This window comes from Sander vitreus, chromosome 17, assembly GCF_031162955.1.
Source record: "Sander vitreus isolate 19-12246 chromosome 17, sanVit1, whole genome shotgun sequence".
In the NCBI taxonomy this organism is placed as follows: Eukaryota; Metazoa; Chordata; class Actinopteri; order Perciformes; family Percidae; genus Sander; species Sander vitreus.
Genome location: NC_135871.1, coordinates 2,579,372 through 2,602,513, shown reverse-complemented (window position 1 = coordinate 2,602,513; position 23,142 = coordinate 2,579,372). Strand labels below are relative to the sequence as shown.

The 23,142-nt window shown below is 41.4% G+C and overlaps 3 protein-coding genes across 3 annotated transcripts in view; all 3 read right to left on the bottom strand.

Annotated features, from left to right (window-relative positions):
- The window catches only part of ncapd3 (non-SMC condensin II complex, subunit D3), a 47,892-nt gene extending 44,292 nt beyond the window's left edge, over positions 1-3,600 (bottom strand). The window contains exons 1-2 of the mRNA XM_078273835.1: positions 3,338-3,600; positions 4-173 (exon numbers count right to left, since the gene is read on the bottom strand). Coding sequence (XP_078129961.1) covers positions 4-173; positions 3,338-3,389 — 222 coding nt within the window. The 5' untranslated portion in view covers positions 3,390-3,600. The remainder of the gene's footprint in view (positions 1-3; positions 174-3,337) is intronic.
- Positions 3,601-8,096: 4,496 nt separating this feature from the next.
- Positions 8,097-16,310, bottom strand: LOC144532887 (calcium homeostasis modulator protein 2-like). The gene is made up of 2 exons (XM_078273838.1): positions 15,765-16,310; positions 8,097-9,415 (listed from the first exon to the last, which is right to left on the bottom strand). Exons 1-2 carry the CDS (start codon positions 16,308-16,310, stop codon positions 9,002-9,004), a joined length of 960 nt encoding a protein of 319 aa, XP_078129964.1. The 3' UTR covers positions 8,097-9,001.
- Positions 16,311-16,742: 432 nt separating this feature from the next.
- Positions 16,743-21,340, bottom strand: calhm3 (calcium homeostasis modulator 3). Its single transcript, XM_078273837.1, has 5 exons — positions 21,189-21,340; positions 20,725-21,082; positions 20,386-20,513; positions 20,144-20,271; positions 16,743-20,013 (listed from the first exon to the last, which is right to left on the bottom strand). Exons 2-5 carry the CDS (start codon positions 21,009-21,011, stop codon positions 19,564-19,566), a joined length of 993 nt encoding a protein of 330 aa, XP_078129963.1. The 5' UTR covers positions 21,012-21,082; positions 21,189-21,340; the 3' UTR covers positions 16,743-19,563.
- Positions 21,341-23,142: the final 1,802 nt, after the last annotated feature.

The window sequence follows — 23,142 nt, the reverse complement described above, 5'->3', positions numbered from 1 at the left end:
TACCTGCGAAGCTCCATCTCTGCCTGCAGACTGTTGGTCAGCAGCGTGGTCCAGTAAACACTGGTACAGGGTTCTGAAGGCCTGGGCTCCACTGCCTGCGAGTTCATCCGCTATGTTCTCATCCAGGGGTGTTCTCTCTGTGAACTCCAGGTCCCACACTGCGTCCACCCAGGCTGGAAATCGCAACAGTTAATGTAAGGTAAGTGTCTGAGGGCGATAAATTGCTTTTAATAAAAAAAAATAATGACCAAATTTATGACAAATTCACTCTCAGAACAATGACAGGTGTGCGAATTTACCGCTGCACGTGTCCCAAATACAGTAGCTCACTGTGTCCACGTTCGGACACCACCCGCTGCTATTGGCCAGGGCATATTGGACGCACTTCCCAGTCATCACCAAAAATGCTAGCAGAATTGATCTATACCCATCTAACAATCTACGTATGCATTTTCATATATGTACATGGACATTTACACGTCTAGCTAATCACTACACGAAAGTGACTTTGATAAGGGAAAGAAGTAAGAACACTCGGGCGACGATCTTTCCCTCTAAAAAGTTTCTATTTTTACTGTACTGGAAATTAAGGAGCTTCTATTGCATAATTCAGAGTTGTTGAAGCATGTCATTTTATTGTGAATGACGATCCGGTAGTGTTGACAGCATTGATGGGACTTAATAATAATAATAATAATAATAATAATAATAATAATAACAATACATCCATGCTTAATACTACGGTGGCCCTGAAGTGCAAATCACAACAGCAAATAGAAAAACGCAACAGCAAATCATAAAACACAACGGCAAATAGGAAAACACAACGGCAAATATGAAAACACGACGGCAAATATGAAAACACAACGGCAAATATGAAAACACGACAGCAAATATGAAAACACTTCAAGAAATTTTAAAACACAACGGCTACCAGAAAAGGTAGGGCCTAGCTAGTAGAGGACGGACCCTCCTGATTGGACAGACGGACTGTCTGTCTTTTAACAGGAAGGAGAGGTGAAAAACACAGAAACGTGCCTACTTTTAACAGAGAGACAGTCCGTCTGTCCAATCAGGAGGGTCCGTCCTCTGCTAGATAGGCCCTACCTTTTCCGGTAGAAGTTAATGCCGTTGTGTTTTATGATTTGTTGAAGTGTTTTCCTATTTGCTGTTGTGTTTTCCTATTTGCCGTTGTGTTTTATGATTTGCTGTCGTGTTTTCCTATTTGTTGTCGTGTTTTCCTATTTGTTGTCGTGTTTTCCTATTTGCCGTTGTGTTTTATGATTTGCTGTCGTGTTTTCCTATTTGCCGTTGTGTTTTATGATTTGCTGTCGTGTTTTCCTATTTGCTGTCGTGTTTTATGATTTGCTGTCGTGTTTTCATATTTGCCGTCGTGTTTTCATATTTGCCATTGTGTTTTATGATTTGCTGTTGCGTTTTTCTATTTGCTGTTGTGATTTGCACTTCAGGGCCACCGTATAATACCCCCGAAAAAACAGCAACGGCCAGTGTTTCAACTTTACAGCGAGGAGATAGGGGTGTCCGGTTATGGCCAAGGGCAGTGCACGGCTAATGGACCTTTTTCACAGACATTTTTTTTGACTTGTCATAGTATGAAAAGCACAGCTGAAATTGATAACCTTAATGATGGCTCAATGCCATCAAGTGTCCCAGTAAGCTATTTCAGTGAGTCAGCATGCACAACACCAGGGCCTCTCCTAAGTGGAATGCGCAGCCATCATATATGGGTTTGAACACACCTGTGCTTTTCCTACTATAGAGGGTTTTCACCGACGTCACGTTCTGGGCGGTAACCTGGATGCGCGGCCATATTGGAGGCACTCTGTGTAAACAACTGAATGGAGTAATGGAGTATTGTGCACTTTGGATACTTTAATACTTTATGTCTAAACAACAGAAAAGCTCATCAAAACGCGTCCAAGATGCAAAGGCATGGAAGGACTTGGACCACAAAAAAAGGCACGATATTTTGAGAAATTACGGTTTACTGGCAGTGCAGATCCCTACAAGTTGGCTCCCTCTTCTTGGATCCATGGTGACCCAGTGAGTCTTCCTTCAGTTGCATATCCCGATATAGTCAACTACCTGGTTTTCTCGCCGAGCCCATACACAGCGGAAGACCTTAAATCCTACAAAGGTTTGGAGGCTTATAACCAGATGGTGTGTGGATGGGTGAGGGAGACGCAGTACCAAGTCATCAACAACCGTTGTGTTGTGAAGGCCTAAGTAAATAATGCAATAACGTCTTTAATCAACCTAACCTTAACTGTATGATATCATTGTCATACTCAAGATGTAGCCAAGTGACTCTCAATAGTTTGTTTTTTTTCAATTCAAAGACCAAACAAGACTGATTTTTCCCTCGTAGATCCTGGTTGAGCTTTGCCAACCACAAGCGCCTCCTTTCCTCTGATAACTTCTGGCATTCCTCTGCCTGGATTTTAATAACTTTTGGAAGTCGATAATATTCCAAATGTTTTTCTCGGTCTGACCCATTGGTACAACCTAAAACATGGCAATAATTAACCATTTTCCTTAACGCCGTTCGGGATCTACTTCAGTGCCTGTGCTTTGTTGTGATGCGAGTACCTCCAACATGGCGAGTTTGGGTCTGATGACGCGCCGTGAAAACCCTCCATGACATGTCAACATGTCTGCCGTGAAAAAGGTGGCGTACTTTAGCCGGCTCTTGTAAAGTAAAAGCTAAAATAAACAATTAAAACGATATGCCGTTACAAAAGGTAAGAATTTATACTTTAGTTTTAGGCTTACGTGCAGTTTAGTGTCAAATTATTTTCCAAAAACTGAGTGTCCCAAATGATGAGGGTCTTATTTATTTGAGACAGGTTAAGGTTAGGGTAGCACAGGTGGTTTAGCAGATTCATAATTAAGGACATTGTATGGGGAATTTGGGACACTAAACTGCACGTATACCGAACGTTAGCCAATAAGTGTCCGAACGTGGACACGTGAGGGAATTTTGTAAGAGAAGTACATAATATTAACATTTAGCTAGACAGTTGCATGCCGAAATCCCCACCGGCTCGCAACGATTCAGGTATAATATCTGAAGGTGGTTTTAAAAAGGCGTTTTGCTTCCAAAGCAGGCGGCAATAGGTAATTTGCTAGATATGTGAATGGGACTCTGGAGTGCCGTTCTTACTGTACAGGACGCATAACCCGGGAAATAGCTAACGTTAGCAATCAACTTTGCTTGACAAACAGCCAGGGCGGCCTGATATATCCGAATTTATTAAATCCCCGTCAGTCGATAACGTTACAACAGAAAAGGACGTTTACAACATTCATAATTTACCTTTTGGAAGTTCATTTAACTTCAGAAACTGCAGCGCAGATATAAGATCCATCTTGTTTATATTTTGAATCAGCCCGCCCGAACCTACAGACTTTCACACATGCGCAGTGAAAATGTCTTCTTCTTATCCTTCTAGGATTCCGGCCGTGTAAACTATTGTATTACTGCCCTCCACAGGTCAAAGTTTGAACTAGACTCTCACATACAGTCTAGTATCAAATCAGACAAATTAAATCACAAGACAAATCAGAAAAAGCCTCAAGTCCAGCCAGTCTAACAAAGAATACTTTTCTTTCTGCACTGTACTTTTTTTTTTTTTTTACATTCTAGGAAACCATGCTTCACTGTCTCAAGACTTCCACATTTACATAAGCCAGAAAAATGTTTTTCTTACAATGCACAAAGAGTAATTTAACCTAAATCCACACAGTTTAACTGAGTCCCTAGAGGACAGAGAAATAAAGTAACATCTTTCCTAACTTCAGGTTAACTCCAGTGTCTGACTTCCTTTTCACACCCTCTCTTTTGTTTAGCCCTCTTTAATTCCTTCTCTCAGTTCCACTCTCCCCAATGATACATGGACATCTACTTCGCAATGAGGTCCACCTGCTCATCCCCCCTCACCCCAGTGTGCAGCAAAAAGGGATATTACAAATAAACCCAATTCTAAGAAAAAAATAACTACTTTTCTGCTTTTCCTACTATGACATGTCAACATGTCTGCCGTGAAAAAGGTCCATAGCCATTAACTCCGAAGTGGGAACAGAGCTTTCATTAGAAATTGGTTGGCCAGTGGCCAGTTAGCGCAGTTGGTAGAGCGGGTGCACATATGCAGGGGTTTATTCCTCAACGCAGAAGGACAAGGGTTTGAATCTGACCTGTGATGGTTTTCCTGCGTGTCTTCCCCCCTCTCTCCCCTTTCGTATCTCTCTGCTTTCCTATTAAATAAAGGCAGAACTGCCCAAAAAAAAAGAAAGCTGCTCCACACACACTGAACCGGATGAAAGGGATATTCTTTCCAACACTAAGTTTGAGTTGTTTTGTAGATGTTTATGTACATTTGTTCCCAGTCGGCCGGAGATATGTTGCATGACAGTTCGCTTTTTATTTTTTTATATTGACAATTTGTTTCTCTTCGCTTGTATTAACAAACCTTTTAAGAAATTGTGTTTCAACTCCACAGTCATACATTTTAAGTATACATTTTTATCAGTGGATTTATGTCCTGAATGGATCTCTTTCTTTAGAACACCAAACGGGTGACTTCTCACTTGGAAGAATCTAAACAAATGAGTTAGACCGTATTGTGAAGACAGATGCTCAAAAGATTTCATGTTTTTATCCCCAAACATTTGTCCACGCACAAACCTTTGAAAGCCCACATTCTAAAGGTCTAACCTGTTTTGTTAGGAGGAAAGGCGATCTGTTCTAAATCTTCATTTCATTTTTGATTCAGGCAGTGTTGCAACAAGCCATCTATTGTCTAGATTCTTAACATACGTTTTCTTATATTTCTGCCTATCTCCACAATTTAGTTCCATCTGTCTCTATCTTGTGTGTGGGCATTCTATCGTCCACACTTTAATAGTTCGTACTCTTGCTTTACCATTCTTTTTGGTAAAGAAAGATTTGTGACCTAATGAATTCCAATCTTAGTTCAGGCCCACATTCAACCTGAGCCCTACGGAGCCCCCCCCCCCCCGGGGTCAACTGAGAAAAAAAAACTAAACCGTGCGTACAGAATAAAAATCTGTTCCCTCGGTTTTCAAAACTGTTCACACAGATTCATAATCCGTGCCCTCTGTTTTATAAACGTGAGCAAAGAAAGAAAAATATTCACAGATTTGAACTTCCGGGATCAATTACTCTATATCAGACAGTGTTGGGTGTAACGCGTTACAAAGTAACGCAACTAGTTTTTTGGGTAAAAACGCGCTACTACTGAAAATTAGGTAACGAAACGTAGTTCCTTTTTCAATTCGGCGCAACGTTATTTTTCCCAGGGACAGATTTGACAGCGACACTGCCTTCTCAGCTGCGCGCTCACTACGCTCCACACGGGACGTGACAGAGGCTGGTAGCAGAGGAATCATGGCAAGCGAGAAGCAGCCAAAGCTAACTTTTGAGACCGTGTTAAGCTTCATGGCTTTTTGCTGGACGGCGCTCTGAGCCAGGCAGACACAAAGCTGACAACCTCACAGATGGATGTGGTGGAGATGGCCTCATACACACACGCAGCGGAGTGCTGTGGACTTGTGTCGGTTGCGCGGACACGCAAGGACTCCCAGAAAAGAGGCTGCATGTGTCTATGACAATGCACGGACCATCGTGGCTGCACGACCGGTACAAGTCGATACAGACATTACATAGTATACGCTAACACCGTGTAACGCCGATGACCTGCCGATGACCTGCCGACTCGTTCATAATGAATCAGTCGTCACTCTGTGAGGAGAGAATCCAGTCTGCAGTGGAGTTCAGACACTTCACTGATAAACCAGAGATTGGCTTTATGGTCAGAGGTAGTTTTTGTATAATTAACTTCAGTCTCTGACAGAGACGCCTGCTTTTAAAAGTAACTAGTGCTGTCAGTTAAACGCGTTATTAACGGCTTTATTAACGGCGTTATTAACGGCATTTTTTATCGCGAGATTAACGTTCTTTTTGGCCTAGCAAACTTTGTAGTTTTTTTCACATGCTGTTGCAACAACTGACAAGTGACATTAGAAAAACTACAACACCACACCGGATCTAGCTAGACCAGAAACAAAACTACAGGCATGCCGCACACACTTGCAAGCCGGCCAAATTGTAGTAGGCTAACGTTACATTTTGAGTGGATGGTGACCGCGAGACGCCAAAATGGATGCCAAGAAGATTCTGAATGGAAAGTTTACTTTAAAAAATTGCCAAATGGTCCCATTGACAAGACCAAAGTGATCTGTGTGTTTTGTCGTTGTGAACTGAGCTATCATCGCAGCACGTCCAGTCTGAAGTACCACTTGATGGCCCAGCACACAGCTGATGGCCAAGCACACAGCTGCTGCCAATTCTCCGCCCCCTCGTCAAAGCCAGGCGACAAAAGCACAAAGCAAGCCGATCCACTTTTCCATGTGGATAAGGGCATTAAAATGAGAAAAAATAATTGGACAAAAAGAAATCTAGGGACATTTAGAATAGATAAAAATGTTCGATTAATTGCGAGTTAACTATGATATTAATCGCGATTAAATATTTTAATCGTTTGACAGCACTAAAAGTAACGTAAAAGTAATGAGTAAAGTAAAAAGTTACTTTCCATAGGGGGTAACTAAGTAAAGTAACGGATTACTTTTTTAAGAAGTAACGAGCAAACACTAGGCCTACTTTTTAAAAGTAACTTCCCCAACACTGATAGCAAAATGTTATTAAATCACAAACGACGCATCTTTCCTACCGTAGTAAGGTTAACAACAAGCTACAAACTAATTTTTCATCAAAACGAGCCGTCCTCCAACCTGGAGAAATAACATTGGTCTCTACGAGCAGCCGGCGGTGAGACAAGTGCTTAGGGACCGTCTACAAACTACAACCGCGAAAAGAGATGCAACAAAAATATTTATTAATTTAATGATTAAATAAGGTAGTGTCGCCAAACTTACCTCAATTATAACTTGTCTCCTGCTAGTTGTACTACAGTACTTACTTTAAAAAAATTATTTTATGTTTATATTTTTGTGTCGGTGTTGTAGTTTGTAGACGGTCCCTAAGCACTCGTCTTACTGCCGTCTCACCGGCTGCTCGTATGCTTGAAAATGATTTTGTAGCTCGTTGTTAACCTTACCGCGTTAAGAAAGATGCATCATTTGTGATTTAATAACATTTTCCTGTAGAGTAATTGATCCCAGAAGTTCGAATCTGTAAATATCTTTCTAACTTTGCTCACATTTATAAAACCAAGGGCACAGATTATGAATCCGTGCGAACAGTTCATGAAACCAAGGGAGCAGATTTTTATTCTGTGCGGACGGTTTAGTTTTTTTTTCTCAGCTGACCCCAGGGGGGTTCCGTAGAGGTCTAATCAGCCAGAATTCCCTGAAATCACCAGTGTGGACTTAAAGGTTGACGTGAGACAGGTGGCAGGTGCAGCAAGAGAGGAGAGGAAAAGAAACACGGGTGTGACCTGCGACCCCGTGCTGCGTGTCATCCCCCATCTCTCTCCCACTTTTCCTGTCTATCCACTGTCACTATCAAATAAAAGGAAAAGCCCCAAAATAATCTTTAAATGAAATAAAAAAATATGAAAAAGTCTAAAGGTTTGTGGGACTACGACTGCACAGCAGGTGTTTGAGTTATAAATTATAAACTTCACGTAACACATCACATAAAGGATGAATATGTGACTTGATCAGGATCACATAAAGTGTCACATGTTGGCTGGACTGGGTCTGTATGGAGTACTCTGACAGATTCACAGAGACAGTATACAGCCACACCTTTGGCTTTGAGTTCATACATTAAGGATGTCAGCTTTTAAAAGGAACATTGCAAAGGAACTTAGAGAAAAGCATTTGACAGAAAGTATCTCAGATGCAACACCTTCAGAGCAGACTCAACATACATGGCAAAAATATCAAAACACAAATCACTTGCTGTAAATGGGATCTATGTCTATCTTAGTTACAGCTGACCTAAAAAAAATGACCTACCACCTCAATGCCCAGTACAAAAGGATTTTTTCATTTTATATTTTGGATCACATAGTAAGTCTAAAAGGTGGTAAATTTGGTAATTGTTTATTACTTCTTCTGCTTGTTCTAACATTGGACATACAACAAACCTTAAAACAGTGGCCCCAACACAGTTGAAGAGGCTATAGGGGGAAATGGTGGGTACCATGAAACCCTTATTAAAGGTGCTCAATAAGCGATGTTGGGTGACGTTACTTCTTGTTGACGTTCAAAGTATTTTCAAACAAAACGAGGCTAGCTCGCCCCTCCCTCCTCCTCATCCCGTCCATTCTCCCTCCCTTCCATGCTTCCGCGCACTAACCCCCCAAACCCACCCCCAAATCCTTCTTGTCGGTTATTGGCTGGAACGCTGGAACACTGTTTGTTATGTTTGGTGGTGCAGGTTGGCACAGTTTGGTTTTGTTGCCGTTTGTGGAGCCTGGGCTGTCTACAGAGACCGCGTTTATTTACAGTGTGTTCAGGGGACAGGCAGCTAGCGCATAGTGAGGAGATGTTTGCTGTATGTGACAAAAAATGTTGTAGCCTAAAAAAACGCGTCACGTCACTTAGAGCGCCTTTACCTACTGATGGTAAGCTCCTGCTAACACATCAATTACAACCTGTTGTCCTTTATCTGCTCTTCCGCTGGACTCTAGTTCTGTGCTGCTTGACCTTTCTTTTGCTGCTTTTGTACCGATAAATAAAGGGTTCAGTATGCTTCAAACTGGGTCTTATGAAGTATGAGTAAGTAGTATGAGTCTGAAGACGGAAATAGTGTTCGTGATTGTCAGATTTTTACTAAAATTGTTAAAGAGAAGGTTCTGAAATAGTAAAGGAGTGGAGGGAGGGGGTTGTATTGCCGACTATTTGATGATTGAACAAGCACTCTGTTTGAAGCATACTGAACTGAAGCATTATGGTTGCAGTCATTGGATCATCTTCCAGAAGAATACTGTCAGCTGAGCATGTCCATCTCTTTCTCCATGGCCTCCACGTCATTCTCCAGGCTGTATGTGGACCATTTATTGAGCCTGCTGTACAGAGGCAGTCCATGCTTCTCCCTGTAGAGGTAGACACCAGTCACTCTGTTCCAGTTAGTGCTGCAGATAGGACTAGCATTGTGGTGCTCAGCCAGTTGCTCTTTATCTTCCTCAGTGCCTGCCACAAAGCCAAAGAAGCTCTTAACATTCTCTGCAGCCAGGAGGCGGGCATGGACAGCTGCCGTGTGTCGGAAGAGGGCATTTTCGTTAGAGCGGTATTGGGACCAATATTCCTCCTGCAGGTAGCCAAGTGGAGATGAGCAGCGCTTCATACACAGCATCAGGAACACCATCAGACACATTCCTGCCACCAGCAGCCAGCCTATCAGCTGAAAAGAACAAACAATCTTGATGTCATCACCTAAGACACTGGATCAGATACATTTGTGTCTGCTGTTTGCTTATTAATACCTTTGTCTACTCCACTGTCTTTAAATCTGAGCAAACAAGCAGAGTAGTAACGTTACGAGGCAGAGAGCTATGGCAAGCCGTTTTAACATTTAATTAGTCAGCCATAGTAGTATTTCTCCAAGTCAAAATTATATTTACTAGGCAAAATGGTTACGAAAGATTTCCACAATAGCATTCTTACTATCTACAACTTTGATTGTACTAGTAAAAACTAAATTGAAATCCTTAAAAAGTATAATTGGCCGTTTTCAAAATTGAATAGCTAGCGTAAAAGCCGATAAGCGCTGAGAGGATAAATAGGAACCAATCTTTGGTTAGTCAGGTATTCTAACCAGAAGCACAGACCTCACAACACCATGTACGCCACACGCACACACATACATACCCATATATGCTTCAGTCACCGTTTGTTTGAAAAAAAAACATAAAGCTGAAATGGAAATAAATGGAACTACAGGTTTCAACTGCGAATATGACTTTGACTACACCTAGACTGGATATTTATTCATTCTATAGTAAAAAAGAACATTTCAGATATCCACAACGTCATTCTTCCTAGGACAAATGGTGCCACTTTTGCCATTCATGTGTACTGGACTCGGACAATTTCAGATATCCACATACAACATCATTCTTCCTAACCAGAATCAACATTCTATGTATTTGCAATAGAATTCTTACTAAGAAGAACTCAAATTTCAGATATCTACAATCCAATTGTTAGTGGTCATAATTTTAATTTTAGATATCCATGGTGTTTATTCTCTACACGCCGATTTTCCTATCCTAATGCCTTGTGTCTCGTCTCTCAACACGGTCTCACGGTAGTTCGTGTAATTGTCACGTTATTTTTAATCTATTGATTCGTGTACAAGAACACGTTTATTTCGTTTTTTTAACCATCTATTCAGAGGTTGGGTTTAGGAAAAAAAACAACGGGGAAAGGACGCCTGACACGGCGGGAGGCAGCCGCGGGGGACGCGCGACAGTAACGGGACGGTTATGATTAGGAAAACAACGGGGAAACAAAACGCCACATGCGGGACGCGATCCTCGGTCTCCCAGGTGAAAGTCCTGTATTGTTTGACCCATCCACCACCCCCGACCAACCTCCCTACGCGGATTTTCGGCTTTTAATACTACTCCCTACCGTATTCGTGCTGTGATCACGAAATATGCTTCCCATTGAAATACATTACTTTACATTTTCGTGCTGGCCACCACGAAAAAAACGTCCCTGTAAACATGAATCAACAGATTAAATAACGTGACCATTTCACGAACTGCCGTGAGACTGGGTTGCGTCTCTTGTGGTCGTATTTTATCATCTTGTCCAAAAATGGAGTAAATATTGTAAAATGCATACATTTAGAGCTGGCAGAAAGGCAGCTGGACAGATCAGGGCCTTCTACTTGTTTATTTTTGTACCTTTCTTTCTATATTGCCAACAGCCACTCATCTCTCCAGCTGTTTACCCCAGTGTGTATTTGATATCCAGATCTACCTGCTCCCAACTACCTTGCCCCACAATAAATACTGTATACTTGCCACTTAGCCATAGTCCCCCAGCCCCCTGTGTGCACGTTGCATTTTTCTGTGCACTACTGGGTGCTTAATACGGTGGCCGAGAACAGAAATGCAAATGCTACAACACAAATGCAAAAGCCACAACACAACTGCAAATGCTACAACACAATTGCAAAAGTAACAACGGAAATGAGCAATAACGGAAAAGAGCGACAATTGGCCATTTGAGTGAGAGTCTACACAGCGGTGTCAGCTGAAAAAAATAAAGAGCATTTACAAATCTCTGCTCAAAGTATACTTACTGTGCCCTTGGCTTTGTAAACTGTGGCCACAGAGTTGTAAACTGTGCACACGGATTTACAATCCATTCGGATTTCATTTTTTTTCTACCCATCAGCGAATGTAGTGGACCACTGCTAACCTAGCTCCTGTCTTATTTTTCTACTTTTGACAATATAACTGGTAACACCACATTAGTTGAGGTCCTAATGGGTATGGCCGTAGTAATAGTTGTAATTGGTTTTGTTCCAAAATGCAGAAATAAATTTTATGGCTTATTGTTCCATTCGCTGCTGTTTATAAAAAAAAAAATAAAAAATAAAAAAAACTATCTCCGAGGGCCGGGTAAACTTGGATGGCCAGAATCAGTGGTGAAAGAAATATTCCAATTGTTTTCACTTAAGTGAAAGTAACAACACTGCATAGTAAAAATACTCTAGTAAAGTAAGTAAAGTAAGTAAAAGTCATGCATTTAAAATCACACTAAAGGTACAAAAGTATCAGCATCTAAAATGACTCATTATACAGAATGGCTCATTTCAGAATCATATAAACTATATTACTGTGATGCATTAAGTGTTCATCATTTCTTATGGCTTAATAGCCAGGAGATGTTAAAGGTTTTTAATCATTATCCTCCAACGTGCCTCAGATTCCTTCAACATTTCTGACCTAGCAGGATCCTAAAACTGAAGAGCACCAGAGTGACACTTTCTACACACTCACGCAGCACTCCACGCAGACTATTGTCTGTTAATCATTTTGATGTTATAGCTGTTGCATTGCTGCTGTTTAATTATTGGTACGTTACAGGTTTGTTGTCCTGCTGCTTAAAACCTTTCACAGTTTCTGCCTTCAGCACAAATGTGTCCAAGTAGATGATGTGTTTGTGCTTGACCATGGAATTCCATAAGTTGCTGTTCCCTCATAGTCAGAACAGGTTTAGACAAGACTCCCCCTCTTCGCTTTCAGACTTGTAGAAACTAGATAAGGATGCTGCTCTCCCAAAACTATTGGTTTATTTCTCTCAGACTCTCCTTCAAACCTTCTTTGCTCAAAGAATAAATACTTAAAAGACTTGTTGACCGAACCTTAAAGCTGCAGTAGGTAAGCCTTATTAAACTAACTTTCTGTCATATCTGCTGAAACTGACCCTGTGTTCCAGTAGAACTACATTAAGCAGGTCATTAAAAATAAATCCAGCTCCTCTGGCTCCACCTACAGCCTGTAGTGTGATTTGCAAAAATCCACCGCTCCCTGTTCAGATGCACCAATCAGGGCCAGGGGGGGGTGTCTAACTGCGTGTCAATCACTGCTCACGCACATGCATTCATTCTCCCTTGTGGGGGGAGAGACTTACGAGACCGTTTTGGGCTTTAGCTGATATTGAGCTTCATACTGTGGGCTTCACACAGTGACATCATGTACATCATGACATCACCACAACTGCAACTTGAAATTTTTTAGGTTAATTTAAAAATGAAATCATAGCGATTACATACTGCAATAAGTGGACACTCATGAATCATTGGTCCACATACATTGTGCTAGAAATACAGTTCATTTTGGTAAAGAAATAGTTCAACATATGTTTCGATAGAGATTCACTGTTGTTCATCGAGAAATAGTTCCAGCAAGTAACTCCTAAAACCAAACATTGTTGTTTTTGCATTGTGTACAGATTAAACACACATAACACAACAAGTTAATCAGTGAGCTGTTGTTAGGTGTATTTGGGAATTTTGCACAGAGCCAGGCTGGCTGTTTCCACCTGCATCCTGTCTTTAAGCTAAGCTAGACTAACTACGTCCTGATTCAAGCTCTGTACTAAGGCCGGCTACACACTGGCTGCGTGGCGTGAGCGTGTCAGCTGCGTGGCGTGTCCGTTTTTATTTCGGCTCCCATGGTAACATGTTAGAGCTTGCACACTGCCTGTGTGACACGCGTGTCTCAGGCGCGACTTGAGCTGTGGCGAAAACGCGTGTATGCTACAAATAGGACCGGCGTCTATTTTTCACGCAACACGCAAGCGTGTTGGAAGCGTTTCCAGGCAACATAGAATAGGAAAAGATGTTTATATGTCATTTTGACACGAATAAATTTCATAAATGACATGTTGATGTTTGAAAGTCTCAAGGTTTTGACATAAATGCAGATATAAATGTAATTAAAAAAAAAAAAAAAATAATAATTATTGATTTTCAAATATTGCACCTGTCAATACAGAATGAAATATTCTGTAGCCTATTTTGCCGTCAGTACTGCCGACGTTGTCTTTGCTGTAATCAGATCAATATATATTTATGTTTAACATGAAGTATACTACTGCTTGAGTGCAGTAAATCAATGGGAAACATCCATGTGTACAGACAAGGCGAGCAGCAGCAGCGCTGCGTCAGACACGTTTCTGGTGTGTAAAGACATAGAAAACGCCACGCAGCCGCCACGCAGCTGACACGCAACAGAAACACCACGCTCACGCCACACAGCCAGTGTGTAATGGTATCACTCCTGTCACCTAATTTTTGTTATAGTGCTCATATTATGCTCATTTTCAGGTTCATAATTGTATTTAGAGGTTATATCAGAATAGGTTTACATGGTTTAAATTTCCAAAAAACACCATATATTTGTTGTACTGCACATTGCTGCAGCTCCTCTTTTCACCCTGTGTGTTGAGCTCTCTGTTTTAGCTACAGAGTGAGACATCGCACTTCTGTTCCATCTTTGTTGGGAGTCGCACATGCTCAGTAGCTAGGTAAGGACTACTAGCCAGTCAGAAGCAGAGTATGAGGGCGTGCCCTGACAGTACCTAGGTAAGGACTACTAGCCAGTCAGAAGCAGAGTATGAGGGCGTGCCCTGACAGTAGCTAGGTAAGGACTACTAGCCAGTCAGAAGCAGAGTATGAGGGCGTGCCCTGACAGTACCTAGGTAAGGACTACTAGCCAGTCAGAAGCAGAGTATGAGGGCGTGTCCTGACAGTACCTAGGTAAGGTCTACTAGCCAGTCAGAAGCAGAGTATGAGGGCGTGCCCTGACAGTACCTAGGTAAGGACTACTAGCCAGTCAGAAGCAGAGTATGAGGGCGTGCCCTGACAGTACCTAGGTAAGGACTACTAGCCAGTCAGAAGCAGAGTATGAGGGCGTGCCACGCTAGCAGCTACGCGAGAATTATAACATGTGTTGTTTGGAAGTTTTAGCATTGTCCTGCACTTGCCTAGCAGTTGCCACGCCCCCTTTTTCTTTGCCACTCATTTCCCCACGTAGTTCACTGCACCTCCAACTAATTAGCCTCAATCAGCCACAGATTTTTTTAGGCGGCACCTGTGCCCAACCCCTTCCCTTTGTTCAAGCCACATGGAGGAATCCTTGTGTGTTGCTGCTGGAAATGCCATGTCTCCTGCCATGTTTGCGTTATATTGAGCAATGTAAGTTTCAAACGTTTTTACTTTGATGGAATGTTTTTTGTAATTGTATCCCATATCCTTTTCCCTCTTAGAAACCGCACATGGCTACTCCTGCTCCTATCCACACACTTACCCACACGCATACATCTCTACACACACACAACCATAACCACACTAGATGTTACTTCAATAAAGAGAGAAATTGTGGAATTGAAAGTGACTGTACTGAACTGTTCTCACTGACACCTCCACTGGTATCAAGCCAGCCACCTACACAACCCTCTCAAACAGTGGTGTAGTCTACGTGATACGCAGGTATACGCAGTATACCCACTAAGAAAGCTCCAGGATTTCCATATAACCACTTAAAAATGCCCAATGACACGCAACAACATACTTTCCATTATATTTTTGATATATTTTGAATTGTCATCTGTATAAAGGGATTTCCACCGTAAATTGGTGCATAAAAGTGTATCCGAATACAGGAAATGAAGTCATTGATGCTCAAAACTTCCCTAAGGGAGGACACCCAGACTCCCCTCCCTCCCCCAAAGGCAGATTCTGGCCAATATATACTGCAGTACAGTATAGCCTACCCACTAAAATACATTAGACTACAGCACTGCTCTAAAACCTCCTTTTCATGTGTTCCAAAGTGACCACGTTTGTCTCTGAAGTAAAGGCTGGACTACAATAGAGCTGTTTGGAGCAGTTTGTGAACAGTGTTTTCTGTTGGAGATGGTAAGTCCCTTTGGGGGGGACTTTGGGCTTTTTCACTTTGTAAACCTACAGTATAACATGCACAGAAAAGATATATAACACTAACGGAAAAAGCCAAAAAGCATAATATGAGCACTTTAAGAAAGCAAATGAACGTACTTTCCAAAATTTCCTTTAATGGGTTTTGATGGCAAATGTAGTGACTGTAATTTCAATTATTGATTTGATAATTGATTGATATTTTACATTAATACTTAACCAATGTTTATCAAATACACAAGGGATAAAACTAAGACAATCCCGCAAAAACAGAAAAAAGTACTTTCAATACCTGAGATTCATATTTCAGTCTTCGGTTAATTTCAGCCCAGAAGCCTCGCAGCTCTGTTGGAACGCTTTCTCGACACGGGAATTTCGCCATTACCTCTGGCCCCTGATCTGAGGGAAAGCCCTCCAGTGTACTGGGGTCAACAAACTCACTGAGGGCACACGTGTAGGCCTGGCCCTGCAGCAAAGAGATAACTGACCAGGTTAGTGGAGCCACCACACCTCGACCGATGATTGTTCCCAGCACCGCAAAGGCTGCGGCTCCCGACAATTTCCGGCACTTTCTGAGCCGACACTCGGACACCAGGTCCCAGGTGCTCCTGTTCATCATTATTCCTACGAGGAAAAATACCAGCGCTGGAACACCAATGGCAGCCAGGCCATAGCGGTAGTTCCTCCCAGAAGAACATGGGCATTCAAAAGCAAAAACATTGTATGCAGTCTGGCTGGCCACAGTTCCCAGAGCGATCAGACCATTAAAGATCATCACATCTTTACTCTTGAAGAAGAGTGACACAAACTTAAAGTTCTCTGTGATGAGTGCAGCCATGTTGGGATGTCGAGTCTTCACTGAGAATAATACTGAAGAGCTGTGGGTTTGGTTTTAGCAATGTCAGGCTGCAGAGAGAGAAAGAAAATGGAAATAAATATACTTTATATCTTGGCATTATTACATTTGATATGAGTTAATTATGATAGGATTGATTATTACTGTAGTCTAAAGTGTACGTGACTGTTTTGTAATAAATAAAGTTTAGTTGCAGAAAATAAGTGTTACACTTAGCTATAGCACTTTTAGTCAATCAAAAAAGAAGCCAGAGAAAAAATTCCTACCGCTTGATTTAAAACGGTAACAATGGAATGCAGTCATGCAAACTCACGCTCTGGCAGTGTCCTGAGGCGGGGCTTGTGAGTCAGCCTTTGTAATCCAATTACATCATCCAGTGCAATAACATCTCAGGAAAAACTAGGAAAAATCCAGTCCGAAACATAAAATCTACTTTATTCAAGACTGGAAAGCGAAGTACCTCTTTTTGCGTACAACTTTGAGTCTGTGTTAGCAGTCTGGGCACCAGTGAGCAGTCACAGTCAGGGACTGCCCTCTGGTTTCCTCCCCAGTGGAAAAAAATGTGGTCTACAAGTGAAAACATGTGCTGCTGATCACAGAGCAATATGACAAAAATGCAGGACAGCCCAGGAACTGAGAGCCTGGATGAAACACACATCAGGAACATATCTCTCAGTTGAAACTAAACTGTGAGAATAGTTTCATTCAAACTTTCAAAAACAGTTTTTTTTAATTTTCTTTAAAAACAGCCAAGGACAGCCAAAAGCATCAATAAGCAGATTTTCCTTATAGCCTTGCCAGCTTACATGTACTATTAGACAGTAATAATAAGGGAAGTTACTTTCCATCTTCTGTACTACACTTCCTTCTCCTTAAATTCTATAATGTGTTTTATCCAAAGGAAAAGGGCACAGCTCAAAGTCATTGCAGTGAAAAGACAATACTTTATTCCCACTGGTATGTGCTCATTGTTATATTTTTCAAATGAAAACCAAGCCAGTGTGGTTTCGAAGATAACAAAGTAAAACTCCCTCTCACAGCCAACAGTGGTCAGCAGGTAATAAAAGTTCAGTAAACATGCAGGTTGTTAGCAATAGTTAGCAATAGTAGCTACCCCTGTCGGTCACATAAACCTGACCTTGCAGGTCCTAGTAGTCCCTTGAAAGTCATAAAACAAATATAGAGCAGGCCCTGTCACGCTTACTTCTGTTAAGTCATTAGGGTTCAAACCCCAAAGGGGTAGAACCCTATAGTTTTTGCTCCGATTAATTAGTATTCGTTGTCTTCCACTGTGGCTCAAATTGCCATGTGCTGGAATGAGCTAGAAACAAGACACTTGGCCCAATGCCTGGAAATGATGTGCTTAAGGTTCCCAAAAAATACGAACCCAATTGGCCACACGGCATATTCAAGGCTTAAAAACGCAATTTTTCGTAAATCAGATTGACTTGAAATTTCTCACACGAATGCAGCTAAATGTGCTTTACAAAAAAAGCCTCCGGACCATAAAGGTCCAACATGATATAATGCATAATGTGAAAAACTGTAAAATGAATAGAACAATTTTGATTCTATCAACACTGAAATTGGTTTGCAGCCTTGCGGGACTGAGATACACATTTCTAATATAAAAGAGCAAGATTGGTAAAAAAAAAAAAAAGAACATGGCCGCCATCAATTAAAGAAATTTGCTTAGTAGGAAATTGGCCATAACTCAGTAACGGTTTGTGCAATCATAAAAATTGTAACATATGTTCATGTCTAGGCAACAATTTAGGGTTTAACCCATAGGGGGCACCAAAAACACCACAAGTACCGCAAAACCTGGTGGACGGAATTTCCCCAAAATTGTTACACATAGTCTGGGGGCGAGTAATAACCAGGGTCTAAAGTGTCATATTGATTAGTGTATGTGGACGTGGCCTATTTAGCATTATATGATAAATTATGCCTTTTCTCAAGTTACTGTTGGCCAGAACGAGTTAGAGACATGAACATTGTCACCATAACTGATGGTGATGTGCCAATGCTTCCCATAAAATATGATGCGGTAAGTCCGATTCACTTGATATTTTTCACACAAGTCCAGCTCAGTGTGCTCTACAAAAAGGCCTCTTGGACCATAAACTTCCGCCATGATGTTTTTTTGCTAATTTGCATAATGTGAAAATCTGTGAAATGAACGTTGTGGATTTTGACTCTATCAACACCAAAAATTGGTAAAGAGCCTTGCAGGACTGAGATATACATTTCTGCTATAAATGAGCAAGATTGGTCATAAATCATGGCCGCCATCAATCAAAGAACTTTGTAAAGAACTGGGCTTAGCAGGGAATTGCCTATAACTCAGGTTCTTCCCATCAATCCTGCCTAAAACTGATGGAGACATCTGACACCTTGACCTGAACGTACATACCAAGTTTCATTAAAATCTGATAAAGATGTGTGTGTGTGATGTTCATGTGATAAGCAGGTGGCACCTTATATGGCAGCCTAGGCCACAGTGAATGAATGTGTGTGAATGGTGGGACACTCTCAAGGGGGGTCTGGGGGTGTCCTCCCCTCAAAAATATTGAGCTTTTTATGTAAAAAAACTTGCTTTTTCTGCATCCATTTATCCACAAATTATTAGAGAATGAGACCTTGTTAATTAGCTAGCTTTAGAGATGGCAATGTTGGTGTAAATTGGTGTACCAGTTTGGTCCAGGCTTAAATATCTTTATAACTATTGGATGGAGTAGGGTAGGGAGTTATTGATAATTCTTTGTGGTTGTAATACATACACATTGTCAATGTAAATATGTATAAGCGCATCTTTAGTAAACTACATAAAATAAAGTAGTAAATAGAATCTTTGTGAGTCTGTTATTTGGTTCCAAATGTAAATTTGCATGTTTCCATTCATCAATGTGGGTGAGCCCCATGTCAACAACCTAAATGCAAACCAGCCAGACCACACCCAACAGCCAAATTACCCTAGCAACATGGTTTGCTCCAAAGAGTAAAAAGCATTAAGTCAAAGAACTCAATCATGATATAAAGTCAGATCAAAGTCATACACATCTGACTGCATTGGCAGTCCACCCATATATAACCACCTGTTAAGTCTGACTTTAGCAAAGCATACGCTTACTCTGAGGTAGCCTACATCTAACATGTTTCTAAAGCGTAATGTTAGTGAACTGATCATCATGACATGATTCATCCTGGAACTATACAGCACTGAGTGTGTGTCCTAGACATCAGAGTATAAAGTCTTCCCATCACGGTCCTTCCAGGTAACACACATCCTGGGTCTGTGGGCTATCCTGGTGACATCCAGTTCAGGTTTACTGTAGTACCACTTGTTGAGCAACTGGTCCACCTGTTCCTGCTTTGATACCCCATGAAGTCTCTCCTCTTCTTCATCCTCCCACTCCATCTGAGAGTTTGTGATAAAAAGCGGGTGGGGAAGACTAAGTACGGTGTCCTCTCTCATGTCCTCAAAGAACTGCACCACACATTTCCGGGCAAAGTCGCGAGCGTGCAGGACACAGGTTTCATCGAAGAGCTTTTGCTCCACATCGAGGTAGTTGCTCCAGTAGCGTGTCTGCAGGGAGGTGGCATGATTGTCAAAACAGGGCTTGATGAGGCGTCCCAGTGCTCCAAGTACAATCAGGAAGAGGAGGATGGACCAGCCAACTGCCTAGACAGGGTAAGGAAAGTTAGATACACAAAGCCAACAAACTATTTCAGTCATTTGCTGCAGTGACTGTGACGAGCGCACAAAGAGCCATCAGTAGTGGCAAAATCCAGCTCAGGTTGTAACAGCTTACTTGTGAATAGCAGCGAATGTAACGAGAGACTGCTTTGCGGAAAGAGCCGTTATTAAAGATAATGTCCTCCTTGCAAGGCACTTTGGCCATGATTTTGATCACATCCAGACCTGTATTGTTGGGCAAACCTGAGGAAACATACCACGTGATACATCATACAGACCAATAATGTGCCAACAGTAACAGTATAGATTGTACTATGAATACTCATTGAATATGTATTTCCCTCTGTAGAATGTTACCTGAGAAGATTACAGGGTCTACACTAACACTGAAGGCACAAATGAAGATCTTTCCATCCAGCAAAGTGACCAGGATCCATACCATTGGCGCCAGCAGGGCCCTCTGGATCATGGAGGAGAACAGGTACCTGCAGAAAGACACAGGACCAGTTGTCATTTTAATGCCACACATTCACTGATAATAGTAAGAACTATATGTAATCTAAAACAAAATGATGGCCTTGAAAATAATTACAGTCAGTGCTTCAATGTAGAAAAACAAAACAAAACGTTTTTATTTTCCATAATGCCTCTGCTACACTGATTAAGTCAATTAAAAAATGTCAATCTTTGACTCACTTAACCACAGCAGGATTTTTAGATCTGTTTCCAATGGGTCTCATCCACTCGTCCATCATGACACCCGCATGTCGGTTGACCAGGACCCCCAGGAAGAACAATATGATTGGCGGGACAATCATCACTCCCAAAGAGTACAGTTTGTTATACTGAGGAAGGCACGGGCAGTTAAAGTCAAAACTAGTGTAGAGTTTGACACTGACCAAGGCCAGGATGATACAGATCCCATTGGAGATGGACTCAGAGTTGGACTGAAAGTACTGCAGGACTAACTTCAGACGCTCCATGACTTAACGGCAGGTAATGTTCAGGGTGGAAAACAGAAAGATGATCCAATTGCTGCTGTTTCCTTCAAAAACTGAAATAGTTCAAGTAGTAATTTAGAAAATGTTTTAGCGTCTGTAAAAAAAAAAACACTTTTCAGAAGAAAATCTGTGGCCTACATGAAGTGATTCAAAGCTTACCTCACACTACCAATCCTTTGTGAAGAAAAGTCTTAAATCGGTCTCAGCAAACAACCTGAGCTTCTGTTGGAAGAAATCAGTTAAGGAGTGAGTTCTGCAGTGTTCCAGCAAGAGTCTGAGAATGCATGAATACACCTGAGCAGGTGACTGGGCTGTGTGGCCACACCCTGCCTCACATCACAGGCTTACAGACAGAAAAGAAGCCGCAGCAGTAGTTCCTGGTAGGGCTGTATTGTAATGAGAAACTCAAAGCATATGGGACTGTACAGTAGATCAACCTCTACTGTTTCCATTATATAAACAAATCTATTTATTATTAAAGGATAATCCCCTAAATTCATAGGTAATTCATTTTGGTTATGATCCAATGGGTCAAGAATTTTAGTCTTAGTCCTTATTTAGGATCCTTTTGGCCTGACTCGTGTCTCATAGAATAGAATAGAATGACTTTTATTGTCACTATACATATGTACAATGACATTAAAAGCAACTCCTCTCCCAGTGCCAACATATACGTAAAAAATATAACAGCATGAAATAAAATAAGTAGTGCAAAAAAAGGTGCACAGTTGCGACACTATACATATGAAAAAATAAGTATGGTTTTATATACAGTGTGATATGCAGTGTGGATTATTGCACAATACTTGAATATTGCCCAATTGTGGTGATCATATTCAATGAGTAATAGATATTGGACAATGAGAGTAATGATATTGCACAGTATACAGGTATTGCGCAGTAATGTAATTGCACAGTATAATAGTTCACTAAATGAAAGAAACCTCTAATGAGCAGGTCTCACTAGGGGTGGCTCAGTCAGTAGGGAGTTGGGTTGGGTTGGGAACCAGAGGGTTGCTGGTTCAAGTCCCCATATGGAGCAAAGTATGGTGATGGATCTGGAGAAGTGCCAGTTCATTTCCTGGGCCTTGGCAGCCATGGGCAGCCCCCTCACTCTGACATCTCTCCATTAGTGCATGTATAGGTACTGAGCATGTGTGTAATTCAGGCCTGTTAGTAATAACAGGGTGAAAACATTGTAATTTCCCCTTGTGGGATTAATAAAGTATACATTTAGCTGTCTGGATTTACCCTGCAGAGATCTGAGGAAAGGTTAACCACAAAGGATGCCAAAAATGCCAATAACGTTAGCAACCCCGGATATGGAACGTCAAGGATATAGACTAGTACCAGCTGACATAGGGAGCTCTTTTCTGGGCTCAGCTCTAGGTTTTGAAATGGTGGCTGTTTCGGGGGCTGGATGGTTAAAAAAGTCTTCGATGTTTATTTTCAGTGGGTATTTTCCTAATTCTTCTGCTCTACATGCATTTGTTGTGTTTTTTTTTTTAACATGTAAAATGTATTTGCAGAAATCTGCTTGTAAACATTCTGTGAGACGTTTGTCCCAACGGGTATAGCTCTGATGACTGAGTGGACCCCATACTTACCGTACAGCGCAATGGGCTGGATGCTATAGCCAGGGAAAGTCAAAACAAATTGCTATTTATACCACTAAAAAGGCTCAAAATATCACCACACTTCAACGGTAGCATAATGAGGGTCCCAACATGTTAACAGAAGCATTGAGAACGTTGTAAGTGTACAGACAGTTTATTGAAAAGATAGATTATATATAAATATAATATATATATACACACACTGTATTGCTTGTGATAAAGTTAGCACTTCGCGTCTGGGTCCAGGGGTCCGTTTTAGTGAAAACTCTGAGTTTGTTAACCCTGAGATGAGAGAAACTCTGGGTTTTCTGTTCCAGAAAGGGAGGTTTGAGAGGTATTTTCTTCACAGTCGATTAGATATGTAGATACCTTATCCGTCCTCATAGCAGTAACATCCATCGTGGACATGCTTTTACATCCCAGCAGATTCTGTGTCACATGAGTGAGAGCCATTAAAAAGAATGATTATACATTATATTTCTGTTAATAATCATGGT